The sequence below is a fragment of the Cherax quadricarinatus genome, chromosome 96 (genome assembly GCF_038502225.1).
Source record: "Cherax quadricarinatus isolate ZL_2023a chromosome 96, ASM3850222v1, whole genome shotgun sequence".
In the NCBI taxonomy this organism is placed as follows: domain Eukaryota; kingdom Metazoa; phylum Arthropoda; class Malacostraca; order Decapoda; family Parastacidae; genus Cherax; species Cherax quadricarinatus.
Genome location: NC_091387.1, coordinates 10,291,119 through 10,317,974, shown reverse-complemented (window position 1 = coordinate 10,317,974; position 26,856 = coordinate 10,291,119). Strand labels below are relative to the sequence as shown.

The 26,856-nt window shown below is 45.9% G+C and overlaps 1 protein-coding gene across 1 annotated transcript in view; it reads right to left on the bottom strand.

Moving 5' to 3' along the window:
• The window catches only part of LOC138855488 (G-protein coupled receptor GRL101-like), a 93,142-nt gene that overhangs the window by 61,860 nt on the left and 4,426 nt on the right, over window positions 1–26,856 (bottom strand). Inside the window, exons 2-3 of the mRNA XM_070105092.1 lie at window positions 21,495–21,606; window positions 823–897 (exon numbers count right to left, since the gene is read on the bottom strand). Of these exons, the coding sequence (XP_069961193.1) occupies window positions 823–897; window positions 21,495–21,606 (187 nt within the window). The remainder of the gene's footprint in view (window positions 1–822; window positions 898–21,494; window positions 21,607–26,856) is intronic.

Sequence of the window (26,856 nt, the reverse complement as noted above, 5' to 3'; positions counted from 1 at the left end):
TGTCGTACATGTTAAGACGCATGTCGTACATGTTAAGACGCATGTCGTACATGTTAAGACGCATGTCGTACATGTTAAGTAAGACGCATGTCTTACATGTTAAGTAAGACGCATGTCTTACATATGTAAGACATTTGTCGTACATGTTAAGTAAGACGCATGTCTTGCATGATAAGTAAGACACATTTCTTACATGATAAGACATGTCACCCTCTGTCCAGTCAAGAGGATACAGCAGAAGCTACCTTCTCTAGACCGAAGAAGACTGCTCCGTGGGCCAAACATTTCAAAATAGATATCTCACTTTTGCACACGTGTTAACTCGTCACTGACTGACCTACAGGGTTTAGCGGAAAATATAATTATTTTTTTAAACACCGGCAGTCTCCCACCAAGGCAGGGTGATCCGAGAAAAGAAATTAAATGTTTTTCTTGTTAAATTTAGTAATATATACAGGAGAAGGGGTTACTAGCCCCTTGCTCCCGGCATTTTAGTTGCCTCTTACAACACGTATGGCTTACGGAGGAGGAATTCTGTTCCACTTCCCCATGGAAATACATAATTATAATCACAACATTCCCAGACGTTGAAGATTGAGACACTTATGCAGCATATGGAAATCTTTATTCAGGAAACGTTTCGCCACACAGTGGCTTCATCAGTCCAATACAAAGAGGAAGGCTTAAGGAGAGGAGGAGAATGAGGTAATCAGTCCCTCAACCTGGAGTCGATGTGTTCAGTCCATCAATATTGTAGATGGACTGAACACATCGACTCCAGGTTGAGGGACTGATTACCACATTCCCAGACGTGTTACTCACAGGTAGACGATGCTGTCGTGGCCTCGTATTGGTTCCTCATCCAGAGTTACACTTAGGTTGTTGTCAGCGAAGATCCTGTAGGAAGAGATGACAGTACTGTCTCATGGTCAACATGTGTACTCAAATATTTGCGGTTGCAGGGGTCGAGTCTTAGCTCCTGGCCCCCGCCTCTTCACTGGTTGATACTGGGTCCTCTCTCTCCCTGCTCCATGAGCTTTATCATACCTCGTCTTAAAACTATGTATGGTTCCTGCCTCCACTACGTCACTTTCTAAGCTATTCCACTTCCTGACAACTCTGTGACTGAAGAAATACTTCCTATGTCTAAACACATGCGCGTAGATATGCGCTTCAAACAACAGAGAAGTTAATAAATTAGACACATGTGTAACACTTGGGTACCTGTATTGAGGAGACTTTTCGCTACACAGTGGCTTCGTTAGTCCAGTACAAAGAAGAATAGTCAAGATTAGGAGAGTGAGGTAATCAGTCCCACAGCCTGGACTGTGGACTGATTGCCCCAATCTCCTTCTGATCTTTACATTGTACTCTACCGATGAAGCCGCTGTGTGGCGAAACGTTTCAACAATATAGATACCCAAGTCTAATTTATCAAAAATATACATAAACCATGGAACGGGTGGGGTTTGAAACCCCATGACAAGTGAGACTTTAAACTCACAGGCCAGTGTGTTAACCACTGGGCCAACTGGTTCTAATAATTCATCCAACTAGGTATGAATCTTATTGTAACCAGCTGGCCCAGTGGTTAACGCACTGGCCTGTAAGTTTCAGGATTCGCAATAGTTCCAAACCCCAACCGTTCCGTGGTTTGCAATCGTCTTAATACGATTCCGAGAGTTACATAATATACACAGCTTTTGTGAATGCAACACAGGTTGTAAACAAAGCATCATATGTAAATATTAGTAAATATTGAAACTAGATTTGTCGTATACACTCGGCCACACTGTTGATTTAAATTACATTCCCAGTGCAGTCGAGTATTTAGTAAAATTACTGGTAACACGAGCGGCGCGAACATAAATAGATTAAGCCAGAAATCACCTTTTCGGATAGTGCATGTGTGTACTCGCCTGTTTGTACTCATTTGTGGTTGTAGGGGTCGAATCACAGCTCTTGTAGCTGCGTTTTCGCTGGTAGCTATTAGATACACTATCCCTGTTCCAGGAGCTTTATCGTACTGTTTCTTAAAGTTACGTGTGATCCTGCCCCCACTACATCACTCTCCAGCGTGTGTTCTCACGTAGTTGTGGTTGCATGGGTCGAGACATAGCTCCTGGCCCCGCCTCTTCACTGGTTCACTCTTTCTGCTCTATGAGTTTTATAATACCTCTTCTTAAAGCTGTGTATGGATCCTGCCTCCACTACATCACTTCCCAGACTCTGTGACTGAAGAAATACTTCCTAACATCCCTGTGGTTCATCTGAGTCTTCAGTTTCCAACTGTGTGTGTGTGTGTGTGTGTGTGTGTGTGTGTGTGTGTGTGTGTGTGTGTGTACTCGTCTAATTGTACTCACCTATTTGTGGTTGCAGGGGTCGAGTCCTAGCTCCTGGCCCCGCCTCTTCACCGGTTGCTACTAGGCCCTCTCTCTCCCCGCTCCATGAGCTTTATCAAACCTCGTCTTAAACGTGTGTGTGTGCGTGCGTGTGTGTGTGTGTACTCTAATTGTACTCGCCTAACTGTGGTTGCAGGGGTCGAAACTCAGCTCCTGGCCCCGCCTCTTCACTGTGTGTGTGTGTTTAGTTGAATGTTTTCCTGTAATTGGATTCTTATTTTTGGGTTCAGTTTATCCTCAAACGGAGATTATTTGATGCTGGTGAATTGATCTTGATTAAAAGAAACAGAAACACCTTTCAATTTTGTAATTATCTACCATTTCTATGTGGATTTAGCCCTTCTTAGTGATTTTTTTTAGTACACAGTCTCCTAGTGAGGCAGGATGACCCAGAAAGGATACACGTTCACCATCATTCATTCAGTAGCTAGAAGTGAGCAGATATTATATTCTAGATGACCACCTCCGGATATTAACATCTCCCACCCCTCCTTCTTCCATGACTCGAGTCCGGCTACATCCCCCACCTCTTCTTCAGAGTCCAGACTCTGTACCTCCCACTTCCATGACTCGAGTCCGGCTACATCCCCCACCTCTCCTTCAGAGACCAGGCTCTGTACCTCCCACTTGCATGACTCGAGTCCGGCTACGTCCCCCACCTCTCCTTCAGAGACCAGGCTCTGTACCTCCCACTTGCATGACTCGAGTCCGGCTACATCCCCCACCTCTTCTTCAGAGTCCAGACTCTGTACCTCCCACTTGCATGACTCGAGTCCGGCTACATCCCCCACCTCTCCTTCAGAGACCAGGCTCTGTACCTCCCACTTGCATGACTCGAGTCCGGCTACGTCCCCCACCTCTCCTTCAGAGACCAGGCTCTGTACCTCCCACTTGCATGACTCGAGTCCGGCTACGTCCCCCACCTCTTCTTCAGAGTCCAGACTCTGTACCTCCCACTTCCATGACTCGAGTCCGGCTACATCCCCCACCTCTCCTTCAGAGACCAGGCTCTGTACCTCCCACTTGCATGACTCGAGTCCGGCTACGTCCCCCACCTCTCCTTCAGAGACCAGGCTCTGTACCTCCCACTTGCATGACTCGAGTCCGGCTACGTCCCCCACCTCTTCTTCAGAGTCCAGACTCTGTACCTCCCACTTGCATGACTCGAGTCCGGCTACATCCCCCACCTCTCCTTCAGAGACCAGGCTCTGTACCTCCCACTTGCATGACTCGAGTCCGGCTACGTCCCCCACCTCTCCTTCAGAGACCAGGCTCTGTACCTCCCACTTGCATGACTCGAGTCCGGCTACATCCCCCACCTCTCCTTCAGAGTCCAGGCTCTGTACCTCCCACTTCCATGACTCGAGTCCGGCTACATCCCCCACCTCTCCTTCAGAGACCAGGCTCTGTACCTCCCACTTGCATGACTCGAGTCCGGCTACGTCCCCCACCTCTCCTTCAGAGACCAGGCTCTGTACCTCCCACTTGCATGACTCGAGTCCGGCTACATCCCCCACCTCTCCTTCAGAGTCCAGGCTCTGTACCTCCCACTTCCATGACTCGAGTCCGGCTACATCCCCCACCTCTCCTTCAGAGACCAGGCTCTGTACCTCCCACTTGCATGACTCGAGTCCGGCTACGTCCCCCACCTCTCCTTCAGAGACCAGGCTCTGTACCTCCCACTTGCATGACTCGAGTCCGGCTACGTCCCCCACCTCTCCTTCAGAGACCAGGCTCTGTACCTCCCACTTGCATGACTCGAGTCCGGCTACATCCCCCACCTCTTCTTCAGAGTCCAGACTCTGTACCTCCCACTTCCATGACTCGAGTCCGGCTACATCCCCCACCTCTCCTTCAGAGACCAGGCTCTGTACCTCCCACTTGCATGACTCGAGTCCGGCTACGTCCCCCACCTCTCCTTCAGAGACCAGGCTCTGTACCTCCCACTTGCATGACTCGAGTCCGGCTACATCCCCCACCTCTTCTTCAGAGTCCAGACTCTGTACCTCCCACTTGCATGACTCGAGTCCGGCTACATCCCCCACCTCTCCTTCAGAGACCAGGCTCTGTACCTCCCACTTGCATGACTCGAGTCCGGCTACGTCCCCCACCTCTCCTTCAGAGACCAGGCTCTGTACCTCCCACTTGCATGACTCGAGTCCGGCTACATCCCCCACCTCTTCTTCAGAGTCCAGACTCTGTACCTCCCACTTCCATGACTCGAGTCCGGCTACATCCCCCACCTCTCCTTCAGAGACCAGGCTCTGTACCTCCCACTTGCATGACTCGAGTCCGGCTACGTCCCCCACCTCTCCTTCAGAGACCAGGCTCTGTACCTCCCACTTGCATGACTCGAGTCCGGCTACGTCCCCCACCTCTCCTTCAGAGACCAGGCTCTGTACCTCCCACTTGCATGACTCGAGTCCGGCTACATCCCCCACCTCTTCTTCAGAGTCCAGACTCTGTACCTCCCACTTGCATGACTCGAGTCCGGCTACATCCCCCACCTCTCCTTCAGAGACCAGGCTCTGTACCTCCCACTTGCATGACTCGAGTCCGGCTACGTCCCCCACCTCTCCTTCAGAGACCAGGCTCTGTACCTCCCACTTGCATGACTCGAGTCCGGCTACATCCCCCACCTCTTCTTCAGAGTCCAGACTCTGTACCTCCCACTTCCATGACTCGAGTCCGGCTACATCCCCCACCTCTCCTTCAGAGACCAGGCTCTGTACCTCCCACTTGCATGACTCGAGTCCGGCTACGTCCCCCACCTCTCCTTCAGAGACCAGGCTCTGTACCTCCCACTTGCATGACTCGAGTCCGGCTACGTCCCCCACCTCTCCTTCAGAGACCAGGCTCTGTACCTCCCACTTGCATGACTCGAGTCCGGCTACGTCCCCACCTCTCCTTCAGAGTCCAGGCTCTGTACCTCCCACTTGCATGACTCGAGTCCGGCTACATCCCCCACCTCTCCTTCAGAGTCCAGGCTCTGTACCTCCCACTTGCATGACTCGAGTCCGGCTACATCCCCCACCTCTCCTTCAGATTCCAGGCTCTGTACCTCCCACTTCCATGACTCGAGTCCGGCTACATCCCCCACCTCTCCTTCAGATTCCAGGCTCTGTACCTCCCACTTCCATGACTCGAGTCCGGCTACATCCCCCACCTCTCCTTCAGAGTCCAGGCTCTGTACCTCCCACTTCCATGACTCGAGTCCGGCTACATCCCCCACCTCTCCTTCAGAGTCCAGGCACTGTATCTCGTCCCTCCCTCCCTTTAGTCCTTTAAACTATACATTTGGTAACTCCACACGTATATTCACACCTCACATTGCTCTCAAACACATCAATACCTTCAGTCTCCTCCTTGCTGCAACGTTTAAAGCCCATACCTCACACCCATATAAGAGTGTTAGTACCTCTGTTGTCTGATACATAATCCCTTTTACCTCCATATATAAAACTTATCTTGTCGCAGACGTTTCGCCCCACCACCTACATTTTTTTATCTTGGTCTCGTAGGTTGGTGTATCTGGAGGTCAACTTGCAGAAATAAAGATTACAATTCTTATTGTGAAGTGATACATATCGTAGAAGGTGACTAAAAGGCCAGGAGCTAGAGGCTAAGATTCGTTAAATTGCTAAAAGTAACGAGAAGATAAATCTCTAATAATAATAATAATCATTATAATATGGTCAATAATCTAATTTCAAGCAATTTTCCAGGTTGACTTTTATAGAGAGGATCAGTCATTAAACAGGTCAAACCATACCACGGGTGGGGATAGAACCCGCGGTCAGAGAGTCTCAAAACTCCAGACCGTCGCGTTAGCCACTGGACCAGCTAGCCACAATAAGATTCATCCAACTAGGTATATTTCTACACCATAGGAAGGTTAGCACAGGCACCACTGTGACCACGAATGCAAGTTTTTACAGACGAATCTCCAGCTAGCGTGGCCGTGACGAACTCTAGCTCAAGTCCCCTCAATGCCGTCAACATGACTCACGAAATCGTAATGACACGATTGCAAACAAACCATACCCCGGGCGGGATTAAGCAGGTAAGTTTGTAAACACCAGCTACACTTGTGAGTGCATTCTTAATCAGCCTGTGATTTACTGTTAGTGTATTACTCAAGTCAATATATATATTAATCTGTTTCAGTAGGATGGCTCTGTTTTCCTGGACAGAGCATCTCCAGGCTCTGGGATATGTTAATTTTGACGTAATTTGTTGTTTTGTCAGCTAGATCTGTAATACTTCCCTGTATGGATCAAGACACGTAACACAGAGAATCCGACTCTCATTATAAATTCAGTTTTGCAGTATCTGATCTAAATGGTCAATCAAAATCCTTACTCGTCCTTAGTAGGAAAGGTTTTAGATACTAATATTAAAAGTGTGACGGTTACAGATTTTAGAATTTTAATACGTGGAATAGTTTTATAATTGTGGTTGTTGATGTGACTTGTTGATGTGACTAGTTGTTGATGTGACGACTTGTTGATGTGACTTGTTGATGTGACTTGTTGCTGTGACTAGTTGTTGATGTGACTTGATGCTGTGACTAGTTGTTGATGTGACGACTTGTTGATGTGACTAGTTGTTGATGTGACTTGTTGCTGTGACTAGTTGTTGATGTGACTTGTTGCTGTGACTAGTTGTTGATGTGACTTGTTGCTGTGACTAGTTGTTGATGTGACGACTTGTTGATGTGACTTGTTGCTGTGACTAGTTGTTGATGTGACGACTTGTTGATGTGACTTGTTGCTGTGACTAGTTGTTGATGTGACTTGTTGATGTGACTAGTTGTTGATGTGACGACTTGTTGATGTGACTTGTTGCTGTGACTAGTTGTTGATGTGACTAGTTGTTGATGTGACTTGTTGCTGTGACTAGTTGTTGATGTGACTAGTTGTTGATGTGACGACTTGTTGATGTGACTTGTTGCTGTGACTAGTTGTTGATGTGACGACTTGTTGATGTGACTTGTTGCTGTGACTAGTTGTTGATGTGACTTGATGCTGTGACTAGTTGTTGATGTGACTTGTTGCTGTGACTAGTTGTTGATGTGACTTGATGCTGTGACTAGTTGTTGATGTGACTTGTTGCTGTGACTAGTTGCTGTGACTGCTGTGACTAGTTGTTGATGTGACTTTGTTGCTGTTGACTTGTTGCTGTGAGTTGTTGATGTGACTTGTTGATGTGACTTGTTGCTGTGACTAGTTGTTGATGTGACTTGTTGATGTGACTAGTTGTTGATGTGACGACTTGTTGATGTGACTTGTTGCTGTGACTAGTTGTTGATGTGACTTGTTGCTGTGACTAGTTGTTGATGTGACTTGTTGCTGTGACTAGTTGTTGATGTGACTTGTTGCTGTGACTAGTTGTTGATGTGACTTGTTGCTGTGACTAGTTGTTGATGTGACTTGTTGCTGTGACTAGTTGTTGACTTGTTGATGTGACTTGTTGATGTGACTGTGACTTGTTGCTGTGACTAGTTGTTGATGTGACTTGTTGCTGTGACTAGTTGTTGATGTGACTTGTTGCTGTGACTTGTTGATGTGACTTGTTGCTGTGACTAGTTGTTGATGTGACTTGATGCTGTGACTAGTTGATGTGACTTGTTGCTGTGACTAGTTGTTGATGTGACTTGTTGCTGTGACTTGTTGCTGTGACTAGTTGTTGATGTGACTTGTTGCTGTGACTAGTTGTTGATGTGACTTGTTGCTGTGACTAGTTGTTGATGTGACTTGTTGCTGTGACTTGTTGCTGTGACTAGTTGTTGATGTGACGACTTGTTGATGTGACGACTTGTTGATGTGACTTGTTGATGTGACTAGTTGTTGATGTGACTTGTTGCTGTGACTAGTTGTTGATGTGACTTGTTGCTGTGACTAGTTGTTGATGTGACTAGTTGTTGATGTGACGACTTGTTGATGTGACTTGTTGATGTGACGACTTGTTGATGTGACGACTTGTTGATGTGACGAATTGTTGATGTGACTTGTTGATGTGACTAGTTGATGTGACTTGTTGATGTGACTAGTTGTTGAAGTGACGACTTGTTGATGTGACGACTTGTTGATGTGACTAGTTGTTGATGTGACGACTTGTTGATGTGACGACTTGTTGATGTGACGACTTGTTGATGTGACTTCTTGATGTGACGACTTGTTGATGTGACGACTTGTTGATGTGACGAATTGTTGATGTGACTTGATGTGACTAGTTGATGTGACTTGTTGATGTGACTAGTTGTTGAAGTGACGACTTGTTGATGTGACGACTTGTTGATGTGACGACTTGTTGATGTGACTAGTTGTTGATGTGACTTCTTGATGTGACTAGTTGTTGCTGTGACTTGTTGATGTGACTTGTTGCTGTGAGTTGATGTGACTTGTTGATGTGACTTGTTGCTGTGAGTTGTTGCTGTGACTTGTTGATGTGACTTGATGTGAGTTGTTGCTGTGAGTTGTTGCTGTGACTTGTTGATGTGACTTGTTGATGTGAGTTGTTGATGTGACTTGTTGATGTGAGTTGTTGCTGTGACTAGTTGCTGTGACTTGATGTGAGTTGTTGCTGTGAGTTGTTGCTGTGACTTGTTGATGTGACTTGATGTGAGTTGTTGCTGTGAGTTGATGTGACTTGTTGATGTGAGTAGTTGCTGTGAGTTGTTGCTGTAACTTGTTGATGTGATTTGTTGATGTGAGTTGTTGCTGTGACTTGTTGATGTGACTTGTTGATGTGATTTGTTGCTGTGACTTGTTGATGTGACTTGTTGATGTGAGTTGATGTGACTTGTTGATGTGACTTGTTGATGTGAGTTGTTGCTGTGACTAGTTGTTGCTGTGACTTGTTGATGTGACTTGTTGATGTGAGTTGTTGCTGTGAGTTGTTGCTGTGAGTTGTTGCTGTGACTTGATGTGACTTGTTGATGTGACTTGTTGATGTGAGTTGTTGCTGTGAGTTGTTGCTGTGACTTGTTGATGTGACTTGTTGATGTGACTTGTTGATGTGAGTTGTTGCTGTGACTTGTTGATGTGAGTTGTTGCTGTGACTTGTTGATGTGACTTGTTGCTGTGAGTTGTTGATGTGACTTGTTGATGTGAGTTGTTGCTGTGACTTGTTGATGTGACTTGTTGATGTGAGTTGTTGCTGTGACTTGTTGATGTGACTTGTTGATGTGAGTTGTTGCTGTGAGTTGATGTGACTTGTTGATGTGACTTGTTGATGTGACTTGTTGATGTGACTTGTTGATGTGACTTGTTGATGTGACTTGTTAATGTGACTTGTTGATGTGACTTGTTGATGTGACTTGTTGATGTGACTTGTTAATGTGACTTGTTGCTGTGACTTGTTGATGTGCACTTGGTGTGTACCTGATGATGTGTACTTGTTGATGTGCACTTGTTGATGTGTACTTGATGGTGTGCACTTGTTGAAGGTGTGTACTTGTTGAAGGTGTGTACTTGTTGATGTTGTGTACTTGATGAAGGTGTGTACTTGTTGATGTTGTGTACTTGATGAAGGTGTGTACTTGTTGATGTTGTGTACTTGATGAAGGTGTGTACTTGTTGATGTTGTGTACTTGATGAAGGTGTGTACTTGTTGATGGTGTGTACTTGTTGTGATGGTGTGTACTTGTTGTGATGGTGTGTACTTGTTATGATGGTGTGTACTTGTTGTGATGGTGTGTACTTGTTGTGATGGTGTGTACTTGTTGTGATGGTGTGTACTTGTTGTGATGGTGTGTACTTGTTGTGATGGTGTGTACTTGTTGTGATGGTGTGTACTTGTTGTGATGGTGTGTACTTGTTGTGATGGTGTGTACTTGTGATGGTGTGTACTTGTTGATGATGTGTACTTGCTGATGTTGTGTACTTGTTGATGTTGTGTACTTGTTGATGTTATGTACTTGCTGATGTTGTGTACTTGTTGATGTTGTGTACTTGTTGATGGTGTGTACTTGAAGGTGTGTACTTGTTGATGTTGTGTACTTGTTGATGGTGTGTACTTGCTGATGTTGTGTACTTGTTGATGTTATGTACTTGCTGATGTTGTGTACTTGTTGATGTTGTGTACTTGTTGATGGTGTGTACTTGAAGGTGTGTACTTGTTGATGTTGTGTACTTGTTGATGGTGTGTACTTGATGAAGGTGTGTACTTGTTGATGTTGTGTACTTGTTGAAGGTGTGTACTTGTTGAAGGTGTGTACTTGTGGATGTTGTGTACTTGATGAAGGTGTGTACTTGTTGAAGATGTGTACTTGTTGATGTTGTGTACTTGGTGATGGTGTGTACGTGTTGATGTTATGTACTTGCTGATGTTGTGTACTTGTTGATGTTATGTACTTGCTGATGTTGTGTACTTGTTGATGTTGTGTACTTGTTGATGGTGTGTACTTGTTGTGTACTTGTTGATGTTGTGTACTTGTTGATGGTGTGTACTTGTTGTGTACTTGTTGATGTTGTGTACTTGTTGATGGTGTGTACTTGTTGATGTTGTGTACTTGTTGATGTTGTGTACTTGTTGATGTTATGTACTTGCTGATGTTGTGTACTTGTTGATGTTGTGTACTTGTTGATGGTGTGTACTTGTTGTGTACTTGCTGATGTTGTGTACTTGTTGATGTTATGTACTTGCTGATGTTGTGTACTTGTTGATGTTGTGTACTTGTTGATGGTGTGTACTTGTTGTGTACTTGTTGATGTTGTGTACTTCTTGATGATGTGTACTTGTTGATGTTGTGTACTTGTTGATGTTGTGTACTTGTTGATGTTGTGTACTTGCTGATGGTGTGTACTTGTTGTGTACTTGTTGATGTTGTGTACTTGTTGATGTTGTGTACTTGTTGATGTTGTGTACTTGTTGATGATGTGTACTTGATGATGTGTACTTGTTGATGATGTGTACTTGTTGATGCTGTGTACTTGTTGATGATGTGCACTTGTTGATGATGTGTACTTGTTGATGATGTGTACTTGTTGATGGTGTGTACTTGTTGATGCTGTGTACTTGTTGATGTGTACTTGTTGCTGTGTACTTCTTGATGTTGTGTACTTGTTGATGTTGTGTACTTGTTGATGGTGTGTACTTGTTGATGTGCACTTGTTGATGGTGTGTACTTGTTGATGTTGTGTACTTGTTGATGTGTACTTGTTGCTGTGTACTTCTTGATGTTGTGTACTTGTTGATGTTGTGTACTTGTTGATGGTGTGTACTTGTTGATGATGTGTACTTGTTGTTGTGTACTTATTGATGTTGTGTACTTGTTGATGTTGTGTACTTGTTGATGGTGTGTACTTGTTGATGGTGTATACTTGTTGATGTTGTGTACTTGTTGATGTTGTGTACTTGTTGATGTGTACTTGTTCATGCTGTGTACTTGTTGATGGTGTGTACTTGTTGATGTTGTGTACTTGTTGATAGTGTACTTGATGTTGTGTACTTGTTGATGTTGTGTACTTGTTGATGTGTACTTGTTGATGCTGTGTACTTGTTGATGTTGTGTACTTGTTGATGCTGTGTACTTGTTGATGCTGTGTACTTGTTGATGTTGTGTACTTGTTGATGTTGTGTACTTGTTGATGATGTGTACTTGTTGATGTTGTGTACTTGTTGATGTTGTGTACTTGTTGATGTTGTGTACTTGATGATGTGCACTTGTTGATGTGTACTTGTTGATGTGCACTTGTTGATGGTGTGCACTTGTTGATGGTGTGCACTTGTTGATGGTGTGTACTTGTTGATGCTGTGTACTTGTTGATGGTGTGTACTTGTTGATGCTGTGTACTTGTTGATGCTGTGTACTTGTTGATGCTGTGTACTTGTTGATGTTGTGTACTTGTTGATGCTGTGTACTTGTTGATGTTGTGTACTTGTTGATGCTGTGTACTTGTTGATGCTGTGTACTTGTTGATGGTGTGTACTTGTTGATGCTGTGTACTTGTTGATGCTGTGTACTTGTTGATGCTGTGTACTTGTTGATGCTGTGTACTTGTTGATGCTGTGTACTTGTTGATGCTGTGTACTTGTTGATGTTGTGTACTTGTTGATGGTGTGTACTTGTTGATGGTGTGTACTTGTTGAAGGTGTGTACTTGTTGATGTTGTGTACTTGTTGATGGTGTGTACTTGTTGAAGATGTGTACTTGTTGATGTTGTGTACTTGTTGATGGTGTGTACTTGTTGATGCTGTGTACTTGTTGATGCTGTGTACTTGTTGGTGTGTACTTGTTGATGCTGTGTACCTGTTGATGTTGTGTACTTGTTGATGCTGTGTACTTGTTGATGGTGTGTACTTGTTGATGCTGTGTACCTGTTGATGTTGTGTACTTGTTGATGCTGTGTACTTGTTGATGCTGTGTACTTGTTGATGCTGTGTACTTGTTGATTCTGTGCACTTGTTGATGCTGTGTACTTGTTGATGATATGTACTTGTTGATGCTATGTACTTGTTGATGCTGTGTACTTGTTGGTGTGCACTTGTTGATGCTGTGTACTTGTTGATGCTGTGTACTTGTTGATGTGTACTTGTTGATGCTGTGTACTTGTTGATGGTGTACACTTGTTGATGCTATGTACTTGTTGATGCTGTGTACTTGTTGGTGTGCACTTGTTGATGCTGTGTACTTGTTGATGCTGTGTACTTGTTGATGCTGTGTACTTGTTGATGGTGTGCACTTGTTGATGCTGTGTACTTGTTGATGCTGTGTACTTGTTGATGCTGTGTACTTGTTGATGCTGTGTACTTGTTGGTGTGCACTCGTTGATGCTGTGTACTTGTTGATGCTGTGTACTTGATGCCGTGCATTTGATGCCGTGCACTTGTTGATACCGTGCACGTGTTATTGATGACATTCACTTGTGATTGCAACTGTGCACTTAATGATGCCGTGCACTTGATACCATTAATTAGTTGTTGATGCCGTGCACTTGATACCATTAATTAGTTGTTGATGCCGTGCACTTGTTAGAGCAAGGCTTTGTCACTGATGCCGTGCATTGTTAATGCAATTGCTCTTGTTGATGCCGTGCATTTATTAATGCCGTACACTTAATACTGTGCAGTTAATGCCGTGCGATTTATTCCGTGCAGTTGTTACCGTGCAGTTACTAATGCCGTGCAGTTATTAATGCCGTGCAGTTAATGCCGTGCATTTATTAATACCGTGTAGTTAATGCCGTGCAGTTATTAATACCGTGTAGTTAATGCCGTGTCGTTAAAGCCGTTCAGTTATTAATACCGTGTAGTTAATGCCGTGCAGTTAATGCCGTGCAGTTATTAATACCGTGTAGTTAATGCCGTGTCGTTAAAGCCGTTCAGTTATTAATACCGTGTAGTTAATGCCGTGCAGTTAATGCCGTGCAGTTATTAATACCGTGTAGTTAATGCCGTGCAGCTATTAATACCGTGTAGTTAATGCCGTGCAGCTATTAATACCGTGCAGTTATGCCGCGCAGTTAATGCCGTGCAGTTACTGCCGTGCAGTTAATGCCGTGCAGTTATGCCGTGCAGTTAATGCCGTGCAGTTAATGCCGTGCAGTTATGCCGTGCAGTTAATGCCGTGCAGTTAATGCCGTGCAGTTATGCCGTGCAGTTAATGCCGTGCAGTTAATGCCGTGCAGTTATGCCGTGCAGTTAATGCCGTGCAGTTAATGCCGTGCAGTTAATGCCGTGCAGTTATGCCGTGCAGTTATGCCGTGCAGTTAATGCCGTGCAGTTAATGCCGTGCAGTTATGCCGTGCAGTTAATGCCGTGCAGTTATGCCGTGCAGTTAATGCCGTGCAGTTAATGCCGTGCAGTTAATGCCGTGCAGTTATGCCGTGCAGTTAATGCCGTGCAGTTAATGCCGTGCAGTTAATGCCGTGCAGTTAATGCCGTGCAGTTATGCCGTGCAGTTAATGCCGTGCAGTTATGCCGTGCAGTTATGCCGTGCAGTTAATGCCGTGCAGTTAATGCCGTGCAGTTAATGCCGTGCAGTTATGCCGTGCAGTTAATGCCGTGCAGTTAATGCCGTGCAGTTAATGCCGTGCAGTTATGCCGTGCAGTTATGCCGTGCAGTTAATGCCGTGCAGTTAATGCCGTGCAGTTATGCCGTGCAGTTAATGCCGTGCAGTTATGCCGTGCAGTTAATGCCGTGCAGTTAATGCCGTGCAGTTAATGCCGTGCAGTTATGCCGTGCAGTTAATGCCGTGCAGTTAATGCCGTGCAGTTAATGCCGTGCAGTTATGCCGTGCAGTTAATGCCGTGCAGTTATGCCGTGCAGTTAATGCCGTGCAGTTAATGCCGTGCAGTTAATGCCGTGCAGTTATGCCGTGCAGTTAATGCCGTGCAGTTATGCCGTGCAGTTAATGCCGTGCAGTTAATGCCGTGCAGTTAATGCCGTGCAGTTAATGCCGTGCAGTTATGCCGTGCAGTTAATGCCGTGCAGTTAATGCCGTGCAGTTATGCCGTGCAGTTAATGCCGTGCAGTTAATGCCGTGCAGTTAATGCCGTGCAGTTAATGCCGTGCAGTTATGCCGTGCAGTTAATGCCGTGCAGTTATGCCGTGCAGTTAATGCCGTGCAGTTAATGCCGTGCAGTTAATGCCGTGCAGTTAATGCCGTGCAGTTAATGCCGTGCAGTTAATGCCGTGCAGTTAATGCCGTGCAGTTAATGCCGTGCAGTTAATGCCGTGTAGTTAATGCCGTGCAGTTAATGCCGTGCAGTTAATGCCGTGCAGTTAATGCCGTGTAGTTAATGCCGTGCAGTTAATGCCGTGCAGTTAATGCCGTGCAGTTAATGCCGTGCAGTTAATGCCGTGCAGTTAATGCCGTGCAGTTAATGCCGTGTAGTTAATGCCGTGCAGTTAATGCCGTGCAGTTAATGCCGTGTAGTTATGCCGTGCAGTTATGCCGTGCAGTTAATGCCGTGCAGTTAATGCCGTGCAGTTAATGCCGTGCAGTTAATGCCGTGCAGTTAATGCCGTGCAGTTAATGCCGTGCAGTTAATGCCGTGCAGTTAATGCCGTGCAGTTAATGCCGTGCAGTTAATGCCGTGCAGCTATTAATACCGTGCAGTTATGCCGCGCAGTTAATACGTGCAAAGTGGGAGAGAATAAAGGCCGTAAATAGTGGCTGGAGGAGTCAGTTGATCAAGTGAAATCGATGGCTTAAACTTCATCCTGATCTTTATTTGTGTCTCATAGCAATAAAAAGGAATTGAAATGAGCCTATGTAGGCAACAGCTCTTAGCTTGTAAATAAAGGTGTAAAATCCGGTGTAAAAGTGAGAGAGAGAGAGAGAGAGAGAGAGAGAGAGGAAGTGGGTGGTAGTCAGGTGCAAGATGGTGTAAGTGGAGACTGACTTGTCTTTCTTACTGTGTCAAACGGCTCTCTGGATGTATTTTCTGAGATCACAGGGTCGTCGAAATGCTTTTTTGAACGATTATGTTGGAGGTGACGATGCATATGTAAATATTATGCGGTAGAATCACTTAAAATCTCGCTCCCTTGAGCTAAGTTTTGCATCTCTCCAACATATGAGATGTCCTCAGTGTTCCTCTAACGTTACATGCATTGCAAGTGACATCCCTGTTGAGGGAGTTTTTCTTGTTCATTGATTTTTGTGGGCAAGTCTCTCCTGTTTGTCCCGTGTAAACTTTGCCGCACTACCCACACGGTATGTAGACTCGTTGATCATGAAAGGGAGTGTTCACTGGAGAGTTATTCTTCGTGATTTCACTAATTAAAGCCACTGTATAAATGGCATGTATATTTTGGAGTGTGTTGTGCTGTAGCCCCGTCACTGAAAAGTAACACCGGAAATACACAACCCGCACATAGAATTAAATTTGTGATACAGCTTCGATTCGACTTAAATCATTAACTAGTCACACACAAGTGCGAAGAAAAGAGATCCAGTATACAGGGAGGCCACAAAAATACTCCTTGATTTCAAACAAGTACATTGGATCTTCGAATTTCATTATCCATTTTCGGTATGTAAAACGGTAGTTATTCTCTATAGTTATTACATAGTTATTCTCAAAAATATATTTTTTTATTTCTTATGGGAAATATTAATAAATACATACCACGAGCGGGATTGAACCCGCGGTCAGAGAGTCTCAAAACTCCAGACCGTCGCGTTAGCCACTAGACCAGCTAGCCACAATAAGATTCGTCCAACTAGGTATATTTCTACACCATAGGAAGGTTGTGGCTAGCTGGTCCAGTGGCTAACGCGACGGTCTGGAGTTTTGAGACTCTCTGACCGCGGGTTCAATCCCGCCCTTGGTATGGTTTGTTTGCAATCGTGTCATTACGATTTCGTGAGTCAATTTTTCCCAATTAGCAGCTTCAGATGCAGGATATCATTCAGTGTTATGTATTATAAGGCAGCATTAAAGGCAGTCAGTGTCCGCCCCTCTTGTTGTTAGGTAAGACACATATGCAACAGTTAGGCATCTTTATTTCGAAACGTTTCGCCTACGTAGTAGGCTTCTTCAGTCGAGCACAAAAGCCTACTATGTAGGCGAAACGTTCGGAAATGAAGATACCTAACTGTTGCATATGTGTCTTACCTAACAGCCTGTCGGTATTTTATACCATTTTAATATCCGCCCCTCTGGTTGCTCGGTAAACATCGAAGTGATATTCCAGTTGGGTCCAGACGCTTTCCAGGATATCTGTTGTTATGCGAACTGCTTCAGTGATCGAAATTTTCAGCTCCTCCAGGGTTGCAGGTAGTGGTGGTACGTAAACTGTGCTCTTCACGTACCTCCAAAGATGTCACAAACAGGTCCGGGGACTTCGCAGGCCACTTTCAGAGGTGACCAGTGATAGCAGGTGTCTTAAGGAGACTCCCAGTGTTTCCATCGATATCGGGGATCGAGCCAGGGGTCTCAGTGTGTGAGATGAGTGCGCTAGCAACCTAGCTAAGGGACTTACGTATTCCCCCAGCGTAAATTAAGTCTAGTTATTCTGGAAGGTTCATAGGTTGCTGTGAGGTTCCTAGGTTGCTGTGAGGTTCCTAGGTTGCTGAGAGGTTCCTAGGTTGCTGTGAGGTTCCTAGCTCCGAGCTTGTTGTGAGGTTCCAAGCTCCGACCTTGTTGTGAGGTCCCTAGCTTGCTGTGAGGTTCCTAGCTCCGAGCTTGTTGAGAGGTCCCTAGCTTGCTGTGAGGTTTCTAGCTCCGAGCTTGTTGTGAGGTTCCTAGCCCCTAGCTTGCTGTGAGGTTCCTAGCTTGTTGTGAGGTTCCTAGCTCCTAGCTTGCTGTGAGGTTCCAAGCTCAGAGCTTGTTGTGAGGTCCCTAGCTTGCTGTGAGGTTCCTAGCCCCTAGCTTGCTGTAAGGTTCCTAGCTTGTTGTGAGGTTCCTAGCCCCTAGCTTGCTGTGAGGTTCCTAGCTTGTTGTGAGGTTCCTAGCTTGCTGGGAGGTTCCAAGCTCCGAGCTTGTTGTGAGGTCCCTAGCTTGCTGTGAGGTTCCTAGCTCCGAGCTTCTTGTGAGGTCCCTAGCTTGCTGTGAGGTTCCTAGCTCCGAGCTTGTTGTGAGGTTCCTAGCCCCTAGCTTGCTGTGAGGTTCCTAGCTTGTTGTGAGGTTCCTAGCTCCTAGCTTGCTGTGAGGTTCCTAGCTCCGAGCTTGTTGTGAGGTTTCTAGCTCCTAGCTTGTTGTGAGGTTCCTAGCTCCTAGCTTGCAGTGAGGTTCCTAACTCCTAGCTTGCTGTGAGGTTCCTAACTCCTGGCTTGCTGTGAGGTTTCTAGCTCCTAGCTTGTTGTGAGGTTCCTAGCACCTAGTTTGTGAAGTTCCTAGCTCCTAGCTTGTTGTGAGGTTCCTAGCCTCTAGCTTGTTGTGAGGTTCATAACTCCTAGCTTGCTATGAGGTTCCTAACTCCTAGCTTGCTGTGAGGTTCCTAGCTCCTAGCTTGCTGTGAGGTTCCTAGCTCCTAGCTTGAGGTTCCTATCTTCTAGCTTGTAAGGTTCCTAGCTCCTAGCTTGTGAGGTTCCTAGCTCCTAGCTTGTGAGGTTCCTAGCTCCTAGCTTGTGAGGATCCTAGCTCCTAGCTTGTGAGGTTCCTAGCTCCTAGCTTGTGAGGTTCCTAGCTCCTAGCTTGTAAGGATCCTAGCTCCTAGCTTGTGAGGATCCTAGCTCCTAGCTTGTGAGGTTCCTAGCTCCTAGCTTGTGAGGTTTCTAACTCCTAGCTTGTGAGGTTCCTAGCTCCTAGCTTAAAAGGTTCCTAGCTCGTGAGGTTCCTGGCTCCTAGCTTGTGAGGTTCCTAGCTCCTAGCTTGTGAGGTTCCTAGCTCCTAGCTTGTGAGGATCTTAGCTCCTAACTTGAGGTTCCTAGCTCCTAGCTTGTGAGGTTCCTAGCTCGTAGCTTGTAATTATCCTAGCTCCTAGCTTGTGAGGTTCCTAGCTCGTAGCTTGTAAGGATCCTAGCTCGTAGCTTGTGAGGTTCCCAGCTCCTAGCTTGTGAGGTTCCTAGCTCCTAGCTTGTGAGGTTCCTAGCTCCTAGTTTGTGAGGATCTTAGCTCCTAACTTGAGGTTCCTAGCTCCTAGCTTGTGAGGTTCCTAGCTCGTAGCTTGTAAGGATCCTAGCTTCTAGCTTGTGAGGTTCTTAGCTCCTAGCTTGTGAGGTTCCTAGCTCCTAGCTTGTGAGGTTCCTAGCTCCTAGCTTGTGAGGTTCTTAGCTCCTAGCTTTTGAGGTTCCTAGCTTGTGAGGTTCCTAGCTCCTAGCTTGAGGTTCCTAGCTCCTAGCTTGTGAGGTTCCTAGCTCCTAGCATTTGAGGTTCCTAGCTTCTAGCTTGTGAGGTTCCTAGCTCCTAGCTTGTGAGGTTCCTAGCTCCTAGCTTGTGAGGTTCCTAGCTCCTAGCTTGTGAGGTTCCTAGCTCCTAGCTCGTGAGGTTCCTAGCTCCAAGCTTGTGAGGTTCCTAGCTCCTAGCTTGTGAGGTTCCTAGTTTCTAGCTTGTGAGGTTCCTAGTTTCTAGCTTGTGAGGTTCCTAGCTCCTAGCTTGTGAGGTTCCTAGCTCCTAGCTTGTGAGGTTCCTAGCTCCTAACTTGTGAGGTTCCTAGCTCCTAGCTTGTGAGGTTCCTAGCTCCTAGCTTGTGAGGTTCCTAGCTCCTAGCTTGTGAGGTTCCTAGCTCCTAGCTTGTGAGGTTCCTAGCTCCTAGCTTGAGGTTCCTAGCTCCTAGCTTGTGAGGTTCCTAGCTCCTAGCTTGTGAGGTTCCTAGCTCCTAGCTTGTGCGGTTCCTAGCTCCTAGCTTGTGAGGTTCCTAGCTCCTAGCTCGTGAGGTTCCTAGCTCCAAGCTTGTGAGGTTCCTAGCTCCTAGCTTGTGAGGTTCCTAGCTCCTAGCTTGTGAGGTTCTTAGCTCCTAGCTTGTGAGGTTCCTAGCTCCTAACTTGTGAGGTTCCTAGCTCCTAGCTTGTGAGGTTCCTAGCTCCTAGCTTGTGAGGTTCCTAGTTTCTAGCTTGAGAGGTTCCTAGCTCCTAGCTTGTGAGGTTCCTAGCTCCTAGCTTGTGAGGTTCCTAGCTCCTAGCTTGTGAGGTTCCTAGCTCCTAGCTTGTGAGGTTCCTAGCTCCTAGCTTGTGAGGTTCTTAGCTCCTAGCTTGTGAGGTTCCTAGCTCCTAACTTGTGAGGTTCCTAGCTCCTAGCTTGTGAGGTTCCTAGCTCCTAGCTTGTGAGGTTCCTAGTTTCTAGCTTGAGAGGTTCCTAGCTCCTAGCTTGTGAGGTTCCTAGCTCCTAGCTTGTGAGGTTCCTAGCTCCTAGCTTGTGAGGTTCCTAGCTCCTAGCTTGTGAGGTTCATAGCTCCTAGCTTGTGAGGTTCCTAGCTCCTAGCTTGTGAGGTTCCTAGCTCCTAGCTTGTGAGGTTCCTAGCTCCTAACTTGTGAGGTTCCTAGCTCCTAGCTTGTGAGGTTCCTAGCTCCTAGCTTGTGAGGTTCCTAGCTCCTAGCTTGTGAGGTTCATAGCTCCTAGCTTGTGAGGTTCCTAGCTCCTAGCTTGTGAGGTTCCTAGCTCCTAGCTTGTGAGGTTCCTAGCTCCTAGCTTATGAGGTTCCTAGCTCCTAGCTTGTGAGGTTCCTAGCTCCTAGCTTGTGAGGTTCCTAGCTCCTAGCTTGTTGTACGTGGATCAATATATATCCTCTCCCGCACTTTGTCACGCCAGAGTTCAACTTCCTTGCTACAGGAGCTCATTTTACCCACCATTTGACCATTTTCTTCACCATTTGACCATTTTTCGTACCATCTGACTTAACTCCCCATTATTTCGATCATTTTTCCCTACCCTTTGACCATTCTCCCGCTACCATTTGACCATTTTCTCCACTATTTGACCATTTTCCCCCACGTGACCATCCAATTCCACCATTTGACCATTTTCCCCCACCACTTGACCATTTTCCCCACCACTTGACCATTTTAGTCCATTTGACAATTTTCCATCGTTATTTGACAATTTTCCCCCACCGTGTGACAATTTTTCCCCACCATTTGACAATTTTCCCTCACCACTTGACCATTTTCCCCCACCACTTGACAATTTTCCCCACAATTTCACCTTTGATCTGTTATTACCTTCACGATCAGAAAGTCACACCGTGGTCATAGAATTCGAAACTAACAAACTGCTAACGATACTTGACACGTTTCGATCCGTTACTTGACACGTTACGTACCGAAACATCGAGTTAATCTTCCCAGATTATAAATTAGCTATAAGCCTTTCTCCCAGGCCTATTACAGTAATTTTCTGAACTCCTTGTATTTACAACCTCCTGTACACTAAACCATAACACGGGTGGGGTTTGAACCCGCGGTTTGAGACTGACCGCAGGTTCAAACCCCACCCGTGTTATGGTTTGTTTACAATCGTGTCATTACGATTATAATAACACGATTGTACACATTTAAACACTACCTTCTCCGCTAATAACAAGAAAAAACACAATACCGTGACTGGAACAACACACAAATAACCCACACACAGAGAGCAGCTTACGACGACGTAAATGGTCCAAGTCGGACCGACAAGTTGTCGTAAGTTCCTCTCTTCTACGTTCGGGATATTTTTGTAAGGTTCTCCGCTAGCTGTGTCTTAAAGATTAATACTCACAGCCGGTTGATGTTATCTTCGACGTCTGGGAAGTACTGGAGGTTGAGTCCTGAGCAGTCAGCCTCCAGGTGGTGGCACTGGCACTCTGGCACTTGCCTCGAGCACTGGAACGCTGAAACAACAACGAGAGTTCCACTTTATTCAACTAAATGTTTGACCAATGTCAGCCTGATTCCACTCATTTTTTTTGCCTCGGGTATTGCTGTCAGTGTGGTATTGCTGTCAGTGTGGTATTGCTGTCAGTGTGGTATTGCTGTCAGTGTGGTATTGCTGTCAGTGTGGTATTGCTGTCAGTGTGGTATTGCTGTCAGTGTGGTATTGCTGTCATTGTGGTATTGCTGTCAGTGTGGTATTGCTGTCATTGTGGTATTGCTGTCAGTGTGGTATTGCTGTCATTGTGGTATTGCTGTCAGTGTGGTATTGCTGTCAGTGTGGTATTGCTGTCAGTGTGGTATTGCTGTCAGTGTGGTATTGCTGTCATTGTGGTATTGCTGTCAGTGTGGTATTGCTGTCATTGTGGTATTGCTGTCAGTGTGGTATTGCTGTCAGTGTGGTATTGCTGTCAGTGTGGTATTGCTGTCAGTGTGGTATTGCTGTCAGTGTGGTATTGCTGTCAGTGTGGTATTGCTGTCATTGTGGTATTGCTGTCAGTGTGGTATTGCTGTCATTGTGGTATTGCTGTCAGTGTGGTATTGCTGTCATTGTGGTATTGCTGTCAGTGTGGTATTGCTGTCAGTGTGGTATTGCTGTCAGTGTGGTATTACTGTCATTGTGGTATTGCTGTCAGTGTGGTATTGCTGTCAGTGTGGTATTGCTGTCAGTGTGGTATTGCTGTCAGTGTGGTATTACTGTCAGTGTGGTATTGCTGTCAGTGTGGTATTGCTGTCAGTGTGGTATTGCTGTCAGTGTGGTATTGCTGTCAGTGTGGTATTACTGTCATTGTGGTATTACTGTCAGTGTGGTATTACTGTCGACGTGGTATTGCTGTCAGTGTGGTATTGCTGTCAGTGTGGTATTGCTGTCAGTGTGGTATTGCTGTCAGTGTGGTATTGCTGTCAGTGTGGTATTGCTGTCAGTGTGGTATTGCTGTCAGTGTGGTATTGCTGTCAGTGTAGTATTGCTGTCAGTGTGGTATTGCTGTCAGTGTGGTATTGCTGTCAGTGTGGTATTGCTGTCATTGTGGTATTGCTGTCATTGTGGTATTGCTGTCAGTGTGGTATTGCTGTCAGTGTGGTATTGCTGTCAGTGTGGTATTGCTGCCAGTGTGGTATTGCTGTCAGTGTGGTATTGCTGTCAGTGTGGTATTGCTGTCATTGTGGTATTGCTGTCATTGTGGTATTGCTGTCATTGTGGTATTGCTGTCAGTGTGGTATTGCTGTCAGTGTGGTATTGCTGTCATTGTGGTATTGCTGTCATTGTGGTATTGCTGTCAGTGTGGTATTGCTGTCATTGTGGTATTGCTGTCGTTGTGGTATTGCTGTCGTTGTGGTATTGCTGTCAGTGTGGTATTGCTGTCATTGTGGTATTGCTGTCAGTGTGGTATTGCTGTCAGTGTGGTATTGCTGTCAGTGTGGTATTGCTGTCAGTGTGGTATTGCTGTCAGTGTGGTATTGCTGTCAGTGTGGTATTGCTGTCAGTGTGGTATTGCTGTCAGTGTGGTATTGCTGTCATTGTGGTATTGCTGTCAGTGTGGTATTGCTGTCAGTGTGGTATTGCTGTCAGTGTGGTATTGCTGTCAGTGTGGTATTGCTGTCAGTGTGGTATTGCTGTCATTGTGGTATTGCTGTCAGTGTGGTATTGCTGTCATTGTGGTATTGCTGTCAGTGTGGTATTGCTGTCATTGTGGTATTGCTGTCATTGTGGTATTGCTGTCAGTGTGGTATTGCTGTCAGTGTGGTATTGCTGTCAGTGTGGTATTGCTGTCATTGTGGTATTGCTGTCAGTGTGGTATTGCTGTCATTGTGGTATTGCTGTCAGTGTGGTATTGCTGTCAGTGTGGTATTGCTGTCAGTGTGGTATTGCTGTCATTGTGGTATTGCTGTCAGTGTGGTATTGCTGTCAGTGTGGTATTGCTGTCATTGTGGTATTGCTGTCAGTGTGGTATTGCTGTCATTGTGGTATTGCTGTCAGTGTGGTATTGCTGTCAGTGTGGTATTGCTTTAAGTGTGGTATTGCTGTCAGTGTGGTATTGCTGTCAGTGTGGTATTGCTGTCAGTGTGGTATTGCTTTAAGTGTGGTATTGCTGTCAGTGTGGTATTGCTTTAAGTGTGGTATTGCTTTAAGTGTGGTATTGCTGTTAGTGTGGTATTGCTGTCAGTGTGGTATTGCTGTCAGTGTGGTATTGCTGTCAGTGTGGTATTGCTGTCATTGTGGTATTGCTGTCATTGTGGTATTGCTGTCATTGTGGTATTGCTGTCAGTGTGGTATTGCTGTCAGTGTGGTATTGCTGTCAGTGTGGTATTGCTGTCAGTGTGGTATTGCTGTCAGTGTGGTATTGCTGTCAGTGTGGTATTGCTGTCAGTGTGGTATTGCTGTCAGTGTGGTATTGCTTTAAGTGTGGTATTGCTGTCAGTAGTATTGCTTTAAGTGTGGTATTGCTGTTAGTGTAGTATTGCTGTCAGTGTGGTATTGCTGTCAGCGTGGTATTGCTGTCAGTGTGGTATTGCTTTAAGTGTGATATTGCTGTTAGTGTAGTATTGCTGTTAGTGTGGTATTGCTGTCAGTGTGGTATTTCTGTCAGTGTGGCATTGCTGTCAGTGTGGTATTGCTGTCAGTGTGGCATTGCTGTCAGTGTGGCATTGCTGTCAGTGTGGTATTGCAGTCAGTGTGGTATTGCTGTCAGTGTAGTATTGCTTTAAGTGTGGTATTGCTGTCAGTGTGGTATTGATGTCAGTGTGGTATTGCTGTCAGTGTGGCATTGCTGTCAGTGTGGTATTGTTGTCAGTGTGGTATTGCTGTCAGTGTGGTATTGCTTTAAGTGTGGTATTGCTTTAAGTGTGGTATTGCTGTTAGTGTAGTATTGCTGTTAGTGTGGTATTGCTGTCAGTGTGGTATTGCTGTCAGTGTGGCATTGCTGTCAGTGTGGTATTGCTGTCAGTGTAGTATTGCTTTAAGTGTGGTATTGCAGTCAGTGAGGTATTGCTGTCAGTGCGGTATTGCTGTCAGTGAGGTATTGCTGTTAGTGTGGTATTGCTGTCAGTGTGGTATTGCTGTCAGTGTGGTATTGCTGTCAGTGTGGTATTGCTGTCAGTGTGGTATTACTTTAAGTGTGGTATTGCTGTCAGTGTGGTATTGCTGTCAGTGTGGTAATGCAGTCAGTGTGGTATTGCTTTAAGTTTGGTATTGCTGTCAGTGTGGTATTGCTGTCAGTGTGGTATTGCTTTAAGTGTGGTATTGCTGTCAGTGTGGTATTGCTGTCAGTGTGGTATTGCTCTCAGTGTGGTATTGCTGTCAGTGTGGTATTGCTGTCAGTGTGGTATTGCTGTCAGTGTGGCATTGCTTTAAGTGTGTTATTGCTTTAAGTGTGTTATTGCTGTCAGTGTGTTATTGCTGTCAGTGTGGTATTGCTGTCAGTGTGGTATTGCTGTCAGTGTGGTATTCCTGTCAGTGTGGTATTGCTGTCTGCATTGTATTGCTGTCTGCGTTGTATTGCTGTCAGTGTTGTATTGCTGTCAGTGTTGCATTGCTGTCAGTGTGGTATTGCTGTCAGTGTGGTACTGCTGTCAGTGTGGTATTGTCAGCGTGATATTGCTGTCAGTGTGATATTGCTGTCAGTGTGGTATTGCTGTCGACGTGGTATTGCTGTCGGCGTGGTATTGCTGTCAGTGTGGTATTGCTGTCATTGTGGCATTGCTGTCAGCGTGGTATTGCTGTCAGCGTGGTATTGCTGTCAGCGTGGTATTGCTGTCAGTGTGGTATTGCTGTCACTGGTATTGCTGTCACTCTGGTACTGTCTCTGTGGTTCTGCTGTCACTGTGGTACTGCTGTCATTGTGGTACTGCTGTCATTGTGGTACTGCTGTCACTGTCACTGTGGCACTTCTGTCACTGTGGTACTGCTGTCACTGTGATACTGCAGTCACTGTGGTACTGCTGTCACTGTGGTACTGCTGTCACTGTGGTACTGTTGTCACTGGTATTGCTGTCACTGTGGTACTGCTGTCACTGTGATACTTCAGTCACTGTGGTACTGCTGTCACTGTGGTACTGCTGTCACTGTGGTACTGTTGTCACTGGTATTGCTGTCACTGTGGTACTGCTGTCACTGTGGTACTGCTGTCACTGGTACTGCTGTCACTGTGGTACTGCTGTCACTGTGGTACTGCTGTCACTGTGGTACTGCTGTCACTGTGGTACTGCTGCCACTGTGGTATTGCTGTCACTGGTATTGCTGTCACTGTGGTACTGCTGTCATTGTGGTACTGCTGTCACTGTGGTACTGCTGTCACTGTGGTACTGCTGTCACTGTGGTACTGCTGTCACTGGTATTGCTGTCACTGTCAATCGCATCTGCTAGAAAAATGACAGGATGGATAATGAGAACCTTCAAAACTAGGGAGGCCAAGCCCATGATGACACTCTTCAGGTCACTTGTTCTATCTAGGCTGGAATATTGCTGCACACTAACAGCACCTTTCAAGGCAGGTGAAATTGCCGACCTAGAAAATGTACAGAGAACTTTCACGGCGCGCATAACGGAGATAAAACACCTCAATTATTGGGAGCGCTTGAGGTTCCTAAACCTGTATTCCCTGGAACGCAGGAGGGAGAGATACATGATTATATACACCTGGAAAATCCTAGAGGGACTAGTACCGAACTTGCACACGAAAATCACCCACTACGAAAGCAAAAGACTTGGCAGACGATGCACCATCCCCCCAATGAAAAGCAGGGGTGTCACTAGCACGTTAAGAGACCATACAATAAGTGTCAGGGGCCCGAGACTGTTCAACTGCCTCCCAGCACACATAAGGGGGATTACCAACAGACCCCTGGCAGTCTTCAAGCTGGCACTGGACAAGCACCTAAAGTCAGTTCCGGATCAGCCGGGCTGTGGCTCGTATGTTGGTTTGCGTGCAGCCAGCAGCAACAGCCTGGTTGATCAGGCTCTGATCCACCAGGAGGCCTGGTCTCAGACCGGGCCGCGGGGGCGTTGACCCCCGGAACTCTCTCCAGGTAAACTCCAGGTATTGCTGTCACTGTGGTGTTTCTGTCGCTGGTACTGTCACTGTGGTACTGTCTCTCTGGTATTGTCACTGTGGTACTGTCTCTCTGGTATTGTCACTCTGGTATTGCTGTCACTGGTGTTCTTAGATTTGTGGTCCACTTTGTTAATTCCTTCTTCTATCTAAGGTGTTCTG